Genomic DNA, 12642 nt, shown 5'->3' with positions numbered 1-12642 from the left:
CAGGCACGCTTGCCTGCCCAAGATCAAGGCAGTCAACATTCTCATGATGGGGGAGGGGCCCACAAGCCCCAACCAACCCCTAGCTCAGGAGCTGCAGACAGGGAAAGGATGAATCAGTTTTCCTTTGGGTTGTACACCAAACACTGCTGGGTGATCCCATACCCATGCATCTATTGGCAGTACGAATCAGTGTGGGCTTCAAAATAGAGACAGATGCACAGATAGTAGGTAGGTAAGTAGGTAGATAGACAGATGATAGATGATAGGTAGATAGATAGATAGATAGATAGATAAATGATAGATGGTAGATAGATAGATAGATAGATAGATAGATAAATGATAGATGGTAGATAGATAGATAGATAGATAGATAGATAGATAGATAGATAGATAGATAGATAGATGATAGGAAGGGTATAGGCTGCAGAGATGGGCCATCCATTAAGAGCACTTGCTGCTCTTATAGCTGATTTGGCTTCAGTTCCCAGCACCCACAGTGGTTTACAACCATCTGTAACTCCAGTTCTAAGGGGATCTGATGCCCTCTTCTGGCCTATTCAGATACTACAATCATGTGCTGCACATACATATATGCAGGCAAAACATATGTAGAGGGACTTTTTTTTTTTTTTTTTTTTTTTTTGGAGATAGGCTTTCTCTGTGTAGTTTTGGTGCCTGTCCTGGAACTCGCTCTGTAGACCAGGCTGGCCTTGAACTCACAGAGATCCACCTGCCTCTGTCTTCTGAGTACTGAGATTAAAGGTGTGTGCCACCACCACCAGGCATAGATGGACTTTTTTGGGGCCCCCAAATCACAGAAAAATGACACAGAGACTTATTAATTATGAAAGCTTGGCCTTAGCTTAGGCTTGTTTTTAACTAGCTCTTATAACTTAAATTAACCCATATTTTTACATCTACATTCTTCTAAGCACTTGTTACCTCATCTCCGTTATATCCATCCTGGTTATCTGGCATCTGGTTCTGACTCCACCTTTCCTTTTCCCAGAGCTCTCTTTGTCCAGAAGTCCCTTTTATACCTCCTGCCTAGCTATTGGCCATTTAGCTCTTTATTAAACCAGTCACAGTGACACAATGTAAAGGAACATTCTGTAACACTCACTATATAAAATAAAAATAACTAAAAAAATGTCCATGAAATTGGTAGAGGGTGGGAGATAGAGGGGATATGAGAGAAGTTAGGAGGTGGGGTATAGATAAACATGATCAAAATACATTTTATGCATATAAAAAATTCTAAAAAAAATCCCAATCAGTGCACACACACACACACACACACACACACACACACACACAGAGCCAGATGTGGTAGCATGCATCTGTAGTTCTAAAAGCTTGTGAGCCAGCTAGCCTGAACTACACAGCCCTGCAGAACAAGAACCCTTCCTAAACAAGCTCACTTGAAAGGGTGGGGCTTTGTCTTATTCACTATGTCCCATTGACCACAAGTGTGTGTGACACTTTTTAAAAATTTTAAATCACATTCATTTATGATATGTGTGCATGTGCACACATGTGGTGGCCAGAGGAAAACATTTGGGAGTAAGCTCCCTCTTTCTACTCTGAGGGTCTTGGGGATTGAATTCCAAACTCGTCAGGCCTGCTAGCAAATGTCCTACCCAGCTGTGCTGTCTTCAGTCACATGTTTAACTTGGAAGTTACTCACTCCATAAATAAATCACATTTCCCTCCAGATTTTGTTTATTAAGGGAAGAAAATTTCCATGATTCTTTTAACTTTATAATTTGCAACTTTTATATATATATATATATATATATATATATATATATATTTAAAGTTCAGATCCCCATCCACCTGTTGAATGGCTCACAACCCCGTATAACTCTAGCTCCAGGATAATTGATACCAGCACTCACATGGGCATACACTCATACTCATACAGAAGTAAGTAAAATTTAAAAATGCATTTGCAAATATAAACAAATAAATTATATCCATAAATTAGAAATATTAATACAATAGATTAAAATAATAACTTTTTTAAAGTTTTGGCTTGAGGTTGACATTCAGTGATAGAGCACTTACCTAACATGCCTAATAAGTCATCTCTTATGTTACATGTGTGGCCTATCTGATGTGCACACCTGGTTTTGATTCCTGGCTGGGTGTAGAGGAATAAACAGCATGTGCTCCGCTGTGGACCCACACTCCAGCCCACACATACCTTAAACTACGACTGCTAACAACTGTTCCCAGCCATCTATGCTGTTGAAGAAACGGAGCTGGAGCATGTGTGGACTCAGGGTTGGTGCAGATGTTCAATTGGTCAAAAATGCCATGTCAACAATCTCAGCACTTGGGAGACTGACACAGGAGGGTTTCTGTAAGTTCAAGGCCAGCCTGGAATACATAGTGAGACCCTATATCAAAACAAACAAACAAACAAACAAACAAACAAACAAACAAGGGGCTGGAGAGATGGCTCAGTGGTTAAGAGTGCTTACTGCTCTTCCAGAGGACCTGGGTTCGATTCCCAGCACTAACATGGCAGCTCTCAATCTTCTGTAACTCCAGGATCTGAGGTCCTCTTCTGGCCTCCACAGGCCCCAGACACACACAGACAGACATACATACATTCAGGCAAAACACCCATGCTTGTAAAATAAAAAATAATAAAATATTAAAACAACCAAATCCATCGCTGCAATAGCCAGGAAGCACTGGTAAGGTTGGTGTATAACTTGTGGGAGTTGATCCTCGCCTTCCAACTGTGGGCTCCAGGGATCGAACTCAGCTCCTCAGGCTTTGCAGCAATCACCTGTTACCCCTGAGCCAACCCTCAGCTCTCATGTATTTTCTGGTCCCCAGTCCTAAAGCAAGCCCCAAGCCATGTCTTCTTACAACAGCCCATTCTTTGCCTTGTAGTTTTCCTGTATTTAGCACCTACTGATGTCCTGTTTCATGTCCACTCTCACTGTGTATTCTGGATGTGCTGTGTCCTCGGGTGTCCCTCAGCCATCTGGAGCAGCACCTGCCACAGACTGGGCCTTCTCCCTCTCCTTTTAAAACAATATTTACTTTATGTATCTGAGAGTTTTGCTTGCATATATGTCTATGTACTGTGTGCATTCTCAGGCTGAATCCCCTAGATCTGGAATTACAGATGGTCGTGAGCCATCCTGTGGGTGCTGGGAACCGAACTCAGGTCCTCTGCAAGAGCAGTCAGTACTCTTAGCCACTGAGCCACCTCTCCAATGTTGTGTGATATTTTGTTTGTGTTCTGACAAAGCTTGCTTTGAGTCAGAGGGCGGAGCTAGCCACTGGTTAACCATAGAGGTCTGGAGGTCTGTACAGAGAGGAGACAGGAAGTGATAAGGCGGGGCAGAGAGAGGTTCTAGGCCTTTTTTGGATGGAGGAACAGTGGAGGTTGGAAGCAACTGGCGGTTGCTCTCCTGTTTCTCTCATTCTTCAGGTTTTTACCCCAATATCTGACTCCTGTTTTTTATTGATAAGATTTATTAGATTTACGCTTCACTCCAGGCCCTTATCTTCTTCTTGAGAACAGATCCCACTATGTCATTGAAGAGGGCCTCAAGGTTGCTGCGATCCTCTTGTCTCGGCCTCCTGGATCCTGGGATTACTGTTGCAGGCCCCCACGCCCAGTTTACAAGGCTGGGCTTTCAGGAAGTGTAGAGGAAAGAGCAAGGGGAAAGTGTCCCCTCAAGCCCCAGGCCTTGCTTGCATTTTAGTGACTCACTGTCAGGTACCTTCACCTGCAGGGCCGGTTGACACGCAGCTGTGACCAAGGGGGTGTGGGGCTTTGCTACAGGTACCAGTCACCATCCTAGAGAGAAGGGTGGAAGGGCCCAGACTCATGCAATGACATAACCTCTTCCAACCCCAAGTCCCCATGGGAGCTTTCCATGGGCTAAACACACAGAGCTCCTGTCTCACAAAACCAAAGCCAGAACCACATCATGTCAAGAACCAGCTGTGGGACAGGAGTCAGCAAGGCCATCTCCTGCTTGGATGGCCCTGAAGAAGTAAACTAAAAATAAATTGAAGGGAGACGGGCATGATCTGTAATTGCAGTGGAGGAAGGAGGGTCATGGGGTCAAGGCAGCCAGGGCTACAGTGTGAGACCAGCCTGGTTAATTTAGTCTCAAAATAAAACTGTTTTAAAAGGTCTGTGGTGCATGCCTTTACTCTTAGCATTTAGAAGGTAGAAGCAGGCAGAACTCTGGGAGTTTGAGGCCAGCCTAGTCTACATAGTGAGTTCCAGGCCAGCCAGAGCTACAAAGTGAGACCCTGTCTCAAAAAATAAAACTGAATAAAATAAAATATAAAAATGTTTAGGGTATATATAATCTTGTAAACACTTGCCTAGCATGTGTGAGGAAGCAGTATGTGTGGCAGGAGCCATCTAGATGCTACTAGGCAAAGTTTTCCTATTCTGGTGGCATATACCCTGTCTTCTCAACCCCTGTGAGGCTCAGGCAGACAGATTAAGAGATCTGTGCTAACCTGAGTACATATAGAGGTCCTGTCCCATAAAACCAAAGCTAGAACCACATCAACCCCCGCCCCATGTGGGTGCAGTGGTTCGTGCCTGTAATCCTAGTACTCGGATTGCTGAGGCAGGAAGATTGCCATGAGTTTGAGGTCAGCCTGGACTACAGTATGAGGTCTTAGGTTAAACAAAACAAAAAACGACACATAACTCCCCAGGATCTGACGTTAGGAGTGACAGATCCTATTAATGACAAGAGAGGAAAGAGCCAGGAGCTCTTCCCCCAACAAGCTGCTTCAGATCAATGCTGTGGGCCGATCTGCCAAATACCAGGGAATAGATGCCTGCCCTTGGCTAATGGGGTATCTACTTTTCTAACTGTGGCAGACCCTAGCCTGAGCTGGGGAGCCCTAGGCAGTCCCTCTGCAGAGGGGGCCGAGCCGGGCACTCACTGTGACATCCTTGGACAGGCAAACACCTTGTGGGAACATATATTACATACTTCTTTAGGGCACTGTGACGTAAAATGTGATACTCAGAATTCTGAACTTCTTCCAGTGGCCTCAAAGAACCAGCACAACTGGATTGCAGAGGCTGCTGGCACCGGTTAGGGAGAAAGATGAGATGTCCTGAATCCGTTGGCAGATGGGGACAGAAAAGCTGAGGAGAGGGGCTGATGGAGGGAGAGAAGGCTGGAAAAGAAAATTGCTGAGTGGTGGTATGTGCCTGCAATCCCAGCACTCAGCCATCAGGAGGATCAAGAATTCAAGGCCAGCCAGCCTCCGACATAGGATGAGTTCCAGGTCATTCTGGGCTATGTGAGACCCTGTCACAACAAAACAGAGAAAAGACAGGATACCTTCTATATCTGTCTTAGGGTGGACCAGGGGTCTGATCCCCCACCACACTCTGGCTCACTTCTCTGCCTGGCCTTTGACTCTCCATCATTGAGAGATGCTTCAGGCTGGAGTGCCACGCCCAAGATTGCGTAGGGATATGCCTTTGTCATTGGAGCTGAAACTGGGTAACAGATCCACTCTGCCGAGTGTCCCAATCAGCCCACCCTCTGCTGTCAGCGACAGGGAAGGCAGAGACTCCAGGGCCCCTGGTTCTGGGATGTTTGGTTTGGGGTGTGGCTACTGTTTCTTTAAGGGGACCACCTCATGGCCTGGTTTGAAGTGGAAAACACGTGCTGATTCTCAGCCACGCCCGGGCACCCACACACATAACTCTACCACCAACACTGGTGCACACCCTATGCATTCCTCCATGCCTGACCTTCCCACTGCTACCCCCTCGCTCAGCCTCACCGTTGGCATTAAAACTTAAATATCTTCACCCAACTGTCCCCCACCCACTGGCTCTTGTCCGCCTCCCTCTAAACTACCCCCCAGCTCTACACCCTGGGGAAGATCCAGCAGCCACTGCTTACCCTTCCTTCTAATGCTAGACTTCAGCCCCAGGCCAGGCTCCAAGGTGCTTCCCTCATAACCCGAGCCAGGAGGGCAATGCCCGGGGCTTCAGGTCAGGGCACAGGAGGCTCCAGGGGAGGAAGACAGGAAGAAAAAGGTCCTGGCCCCCAGCCCAGATGTTTGAGACAGCTGCTGCTGCACCAGGTCTCCGAGCTTCTCCCCAGGGCTGCTTCAACCGGCTTTTCAGGTACCACTGCGTCCTCTCCCAGTTCATGACAATCAGTCCCCCTGCCCTTGCCTACGGGCTGGGAGGAAAGAGGCCTGGATTCTGTCATGAACATGTGATCCTTGTTTCAAAGTTTGTAGCTCTCCCCATGCAGCTTTGGGGACCCAGGTACCTCTTCTCTCCAGCACCCTGTGAGATGGGCTCAGGCCTGGACTATATCCCCTTGGCTTCCAGTCCATCCGTGTGTGCCATCTATGAATATTTACTAAGAGCCCCAGTTAATGTCCCCCAAGTGGGGGCTCTAGCAGTATCCAGCACAAAGGGCCTGTTTGCTGGAAGTGTACAATCTAGAAGGTGAGACACACTATTAAAAACTAAATGCAATTTAAGATTGCAATAATTACTATAGAAAGAGAAGGATGATGTCACAGAACATAATTGTCATACCTGTAATACCACACTGTGCCTGGGGGTGGTCAGGAAGGGCTGGCTTTCTGTGATGCGGCCATCTGAGCCAGGTGTAGAATGGTGGAGTCAACAAGCTCACACTCTGGCTTCCAGGCACAGGCAAAGCCATCAGGCAGTAATGAGAGGGCCATGGGAGGAACTGGAGCAGAGAGGGGGTGGAGGAGGGGACCCCAAGAACAAAATCGGGTAACTCCCTCACCTCCTGGGGTTCTGTCCTCCTCTCTGACTGCTTTCCACTTTTCCAGAATTATCCAGCTGGGCAAGCTGTATGTTTAGATCTCTAAGAGGGCTGACAAGGTGGTTAGGTATGGAGGATGCCTGAAGGTGGGTTCAAGAGCAAGGAGGATGGCCAGTGGGGAAGAAGGGCAAACAGGAGGGGCTGGGCAGGGCAGAACCCTGTACTGGGGTGGAGGGCCTGAGCGGGTCAAAGAGCAAAGATGCTAGGATCTTCTCTATGATTCATCCTGTCTTCCTCCTCTTCCTTTTCATTGCTCAACTCCAAATGTCTTTGGGAAACACCTCCCTGACTGGGAACTAAGTCAGAGCCTCACAGGGGCAATTGAGTCATGGTGGGTGGAGAAGAGGGAGGGAAGCAAAGGATAAATAGCGGCCTCGCTCCCCCGGCTCCTCTCTGCATCCTCCCCGCCTTCCCAACAACATGGATCTCGCCAATTTGCTCAGGTCCTGCTGCCTCCTACTGCTCCTGGGGGCTCTGCCTGCATGGGCAGCCCATGATGACCCCATTGAGAAGGTCATAGAAGGGTTCAGCCGAGGGCTGAGCAATGCGGAGAGAGAGGTGGGCAAGGCCCTTGAAGGCATCAATAATGGGATCACTCAAGCTGGAAGGGAAGTGGAGAAAGTTTTTGATGGACTTAGCCACATGGGGAGCCAGGCCGGCAAGGAGTTGGACCATGGCTTGGACAAGGTAGCCCATGGCATCAACAATGGCGTCGGACACGCAGGAAGGGAAGCAGAGAAGTTAACCCATGGGGTCAACCACGCCGCTGGACAGGTTGGGAAGGAGACAGACAACATCATCCATCATGGGGTCCACCACGGGGTCAACCAGGCGGGCAATGAAGCAGGGAGGTTTGCTCAGGGAGGCCACCATGCTCTTGGTCAGGGTGGGAAGGAGAAACTAGGTCAAGGAGCCCACCACGCTCTTGGTCAGGCTGAGAAAGAGGCAGAGAAGTTTGGTCAGGGGGCCCACCATGCTCTTGGTCAGGGTGGGAAGGAGAAACTAGGTCAGGGAGCCCACCACGCTCTTGGTCAGGCTGAGAAAGAGACAGGGAGGTTTGGTCAGGGGGCCCACCATGCCTTTGGTCAGCCTGGGAGAGAGGCAGAGAAATTTGGTCAGGATGGTCACCATGCCTTTGGTCAGCCTGGGAGAGAGGCAGAGAAATTTGGTCAGGATGGTCACCATGCATTTGGTCAACCTTCAAAGGAAGTAGAGAAGTTTGGTCAGGATGGTCACCATGCATTTGGTCAGGCTGGGAGAGAGGCAGAGAAATTTGGTCACGGTGTTCACAATGCCTTTGGTCAGGCTGGGAGAGAGGCAGAGAAAGTTGGTCAGGGTGTTCACAATGCCTTTGGTCAACCTGGGAGAGAGGCAGAGAAATTTGGTCAGGGTGTTCACAATGCCTTTGGTCAGGCTGGGAGAGAGGCAGAGAAAGTTGGTCATGGTGTTCACAATGCCTTTGGTCAACCTGGGAGAGAGGCAGAGAAATTTGGTCATGGTGTTCACAATGCCTTTGGTCAACCTGGGAGAGAGGCAGAGAAAGTTGGTCAGGGTGTTCACAATGCCTTTGGTCAACCTGGGAGAGAGGCAGAGAAAGTTGGTCAGGGTGTTCACAATGCCTTTGGTCAACCTGGGAGAGAGGCAGAGAAAGTTGGTCAGGGTGTTCACAATGCCTTTGGTCAGGCTGGGAGAGAGGCAGAGAAAGTTGGTCAGGGTGTTCACAATGCCTTTGGTCAGGCTGGGAAGGAGGGAGGGAGGGTGGTACAGGGGGCCAATCAGGGACTTAGCCATGCTGCAATGGAGGCACAGCAGTTTGGCCATCATGGCCATGGTTACTATGCGGCAGGGCAAGCTTGGCAAGAGGGAGACAAAGTAATGCAGCCTGGAGTCAACCAGGCTGGGAAGGAGATAGAGAAGTTTGGCCAGGGTGCCCACCATACCACTGATCAGGCTAGAAAGGAGGCCGAGAAAGTGGTTCAAGGGGTCCACACCGGGGTCAACCAGGCTGAGAAGGAGGCAGAGAAAGTTGGCCAAGGGGTCAGCTATGCTGCTGGCCAGGCTGGAAAGGAAACGGAGAAGCTTGGCCAAGGTGTCCACCATGCTGCTGGCCAGGCCTGGAAGGAAATGGACAGGTGGCAGCAAGATGTTCATAATGGGGTCAACCAAACCAGCAAGGAGGCCAACCAGCTGCTGAATGTAGGTGAACAGAGGTGGGGAACCTGGGGAGAAGGGGGTTGTGGGAGGGAAGAGGCCAAACCCTTGGGAAACCATAACACTGGGTTCCCTTCCTTCCACCTCCATTACTACAGAGCTGGTGGCCAGCTGGTCAGATGGACTAAACCATCTTGTCTGCAAAGCTTCACCTGAGACAAGGTGGAAGGGACTCAGTCCCATTATCGGGGAGCTGTCTTCCTGGATGAGGGGCCCTAACCTGTCCCCTCTCCTGGAACCAGGAAATAGTTCTGAGCTGAGACACTGTACAAACAGGTAGAGACTGAGGAACCCCAGAGCCTGAGGAGACGCTTTGGCGACAAGCTCTGTGGTGTTGCATCCTTGTAACAAGCCTCTGAGCTGGTTGGGATGAGGGTGCTGACTCTGACATCCAGAGAAGGAGACTAAGACTCAGAGAGGCCAAGGGGACTCACCAAGGTCTCATGACAAGTGCCCAGTCGATAAGGTGGTTGTCTTCCTTTGCCTTCCAGATTGGGTGGCGGGGAGTGTTTGGGGAACTCTCTTACCCATTTGTAGAGGGAACAGATGCTGGAGGTCATGCAAGCAGCAACAGAGTGGGCCGAGGAGGACTGGGGACCAGTACCAGGCCGACCTTTGCACGGCCCAGTTCCCAGTTCTCCACACTCCAGGAGCAGTCATTGAGATCAGCAAGCTGGGACACCGTCCTGAGGATGGGTCCAGGTCTCAGAGCCCAGAGTCACTGCTGCTTGGAGGGAGCCATGGAGGGCTGGGCTGGGGAAGAGGGGACTAGAGAGAGTCCTGGGTGAAGAACAAGACCCTGAGTGGGACACCCAAGTGGAGGCTGGGAGAGGGGCAAGAATAGTTGAGGATGGGGTGCAACTGGGGAGGCTATGCTGAGTGGCAGGCCCACTGCCATCAAGAGTGGGGATGAACTGAATTAGGCTGGAGGCTAGACTGTAGAAAAGTGATTACAAATCAGGCTGAGGGTGAATGGTGGTGTTTGTGTGGGTCTTTTGAGGGATCCTTCTCCAAGATGGAAACATTTCCCTAACACTGAATTTAAGGAGAGCTTGGGTGAGGCATGTCAACAAGAGGCAGACATCCTTCCTGGAGTCCTGTCCACCTCTCCCAATCGGCTTAGCAGCTGGGGCTCTGGGTTGTTTTCAGGACAGTGAGTAAGGAACCCAGAAGATCAGCCTGGACTCCCGCCCCAGACCCAGACATCTTACAAGGGGCCCAGTTTCTGGGGAAAAGGAATGAGGGAGACCATCACGGGTCAAGGGGTGGTAGTGACGATCTGGGTTTTGTCTTTAGGGCACTCATCAAGGCGGGTACACAGGCCAACACGGAGGGGCCGCAACCACTACAGTAGCATCTGGGGTGAGTCTCTGGGTGTGACATGGGTTTGGAGCCGGGAGAGGGGAGTGGAGGCTACTTGGGGCTCTCCCAAGGACAGTGGTTGATTGAAGGTCAGTGACTGGCTTTGTCCTTGAATTCCAGGCCTCAGTCAACAAGCCATTTATCAGCTTCCCAGCTCTATGGAGGGTGAGTGCCCACATGATCCCCACCCCCCACCCTTCAACCTGGAATTCCCTTTCTATAGTTTTCTTGCAGTCAGCATCCTTTGGGACAGACTCAGCCTCTGTAGAGACCATCCAACCTGTTCTCCTGGCTCTGCTCTGGCCTTTCGTCACCTACTTGCAGCTTTTGGGTACTTTCCAGTCCCAACAAACAAACATAAGCTGGCAGAAATCACCTCCAGGGCACTGGAGCATCTGGGAGCCAGGGAGGGTGGGGATGCTGAAACCATTCCTCACGTGCCCGTCTGGGCTCCCCATCATCTCTCCTCCCATTCCCAGTGACTAGCTGCCTCTCCTTCGTACTAGCCCTCCTGTGAATGCCTTTGCTACCCTTTCCTGTTGCTTTGCATGGGTGAGCTGAGGAGTGGTAATTTGGCTTGGCAGGTAGCTTCCTTCTAGGTTGAGAGTATAGAGGTCCCTGTGGGATTCGGGTCCTTAGTCTAGGTCCACAGACTTGCTTTGTCTTTTTTTAAAAACATTTGAAATTTTGTGTGTGTGTGTGTATGTGTGTGTGTACACTGTGTGTTGGATCCCTTAGAGCTGGAGTTACAGGTGATTGTGAGCTGCCTGATGTGGGTGCTGGGATCCAAACTCTGGTCTTCATGATTGAGCAGAAACTGCTATTAATTGCTTCCTGAGCTTAGGGCCCAGGGCCCAGGGTGAGTGACAACCCTAACTCCGAGTGGCAGAAGAGCCTCAGAGGTGGAACACACAGGACTTCTTCTGTAGAGTACCTTCCCCTGCGACCTATCTCCCTGGGAGAGCTGGTTCCCCATTATTCCAAGATAAACAGCTGGTCTCCCTATCACGTCTCCAGAGTGGAACAGGGGCCAGATCTCAGTCCCCTAGTGGCCACGCAACTTTATTTACCCTCCTCTCCTCTCTTCCAGAGCATCGCCGCCATCATGCCCTAAACTGATGCCCAGGCAACAGAATGCTGTTCCTGCTGTCACATCAGCCGAAATAGCCTGGAGGAGCTGGGGGTGGGGGAGAGCTTCCGGGTGTCCTTAAGGGGGCTGCTTTGAGCTTTGTGAATAAACACGAACACACTGTCCCTTCTCATCATGGTTGACTGTGCTCCCTAGAGAGAGAGGAGCAGGGTTGGGGTGGGGGGCTCGCACTGTCTCTCGTCACTTGGTGTAAGGAGCTGGAAGTTTACCATACAGGATGGACATTGCCGGGGACTTCAGGCTGACCGGCTTGAAGAGAGCAGTTCCCAGAGTCGAGGCACACTTGGCAGTGTTTGTGCTCAGCACTGGGAAAGGCAGCTGGGAAGGAATCAGCCGCCGGTGGGGTGTGTGGTACGCAGGAAGAGACAATGGTGGCTTGTGTCCTTTGCACAATAAAGACACGCTGGGTGCTTTCCAGGCATGATCTCACCGAACCCTCCGACCGCCCAATTAGGTAAAAGTTCTGTTATCCCCAGGTAGGAAGGAGTCTCGTGGAGGCTTGCACTGTTGGAAAACACATGGGCAGTTAGTGGAGGGGAAGGAGGAGCCTTGGCGCTGCAAACCCTCTTGTTTGGCTGGAGAGCGGGAGGCGGCGGACTGCGGGACGACTGGACAGGGGGAAGATGGAAGCTCAGGTGGGAGGTTCTCGGACAGATGGACAAGCCTCTTCAGTGACGTGGGTAGAGACCCAGAAGTCCCAGGGTTCAGGAGCTGCTCAGGCACAGAGGGGTAACAAGTGCCAACCACAAGGGCTGTGCAAAGCCTCCTCGTGCCCATTTGTCTCACAAGCTAGCACAGACGTCTGTATTACCCTTGTTGGTGCACGGAGATTCCTTAGGGCAAGGGCACACTAGGGGTCATTCACCAGAAGCTATAGGTCTGCATCTGGGCACTACTGGACTCCACATGGGATGCTACCTCACATTTTCATGGTCTCCCTGTGGCTTCCCAAATCCCAGCCAGGGCACTAGGAGAGCTGTAGTGTCTGGGAAGCTTCCTGCAGGATTTCCTCCTCCAGTGTCAAGCAGGTGGGGGTGTCTACAGGCAAAGACTGCAGTCTGTTTCCAGTTCCCCAGTTCCAGC

The 12642-nt window shown here is 50.5% G+C and overlaps 1 protein-coding gene across 1 annotated transcript; it reads left to right on the top strand.

The window, feature by feature from the left end:
* The first annotated feature begins 7196 nt into the window (after positions 1-7196).
* On the top strand, positions 7197-11671 carry Sbsn (suprabasin). Its single transcript, XM_059276058.1, has 4 exons — positions 7197-7610; positions 10344-10409; positions 10530-10574; positions 11500-11671. Exons 1-4 carry the CDS (start codon positions 7257-7259, stop codon positions 11521-11523), a joined length of 489 nt encoding a protein of 162 aa, XP_059132041.1. The 5' UTR covers positions 7197-7256; the 3' UTR covers positions 11524-11671.
* The last annotated feature ends 971 nt before the right edge of the window (positions 11672-12642 follow it).

The sequence above is a fragment of the Peromyscus eremicus genome, chromosome 1 (genome assembly GCF_949786415.1).
Source record: "Peromyscus eremicus chromosome 1, PerEre_H2_v1, whole genome shotgun sequence".
Lineage (NCBI taxonomy): Eukaryota > Metazoa > Chordata > Mammalia > Rodentia > Cricetidae > Peromyscus > Peromyscus eremicus.
This window is presented reverse-complemented; position numbering and strand designations above follow the sequence as displayed.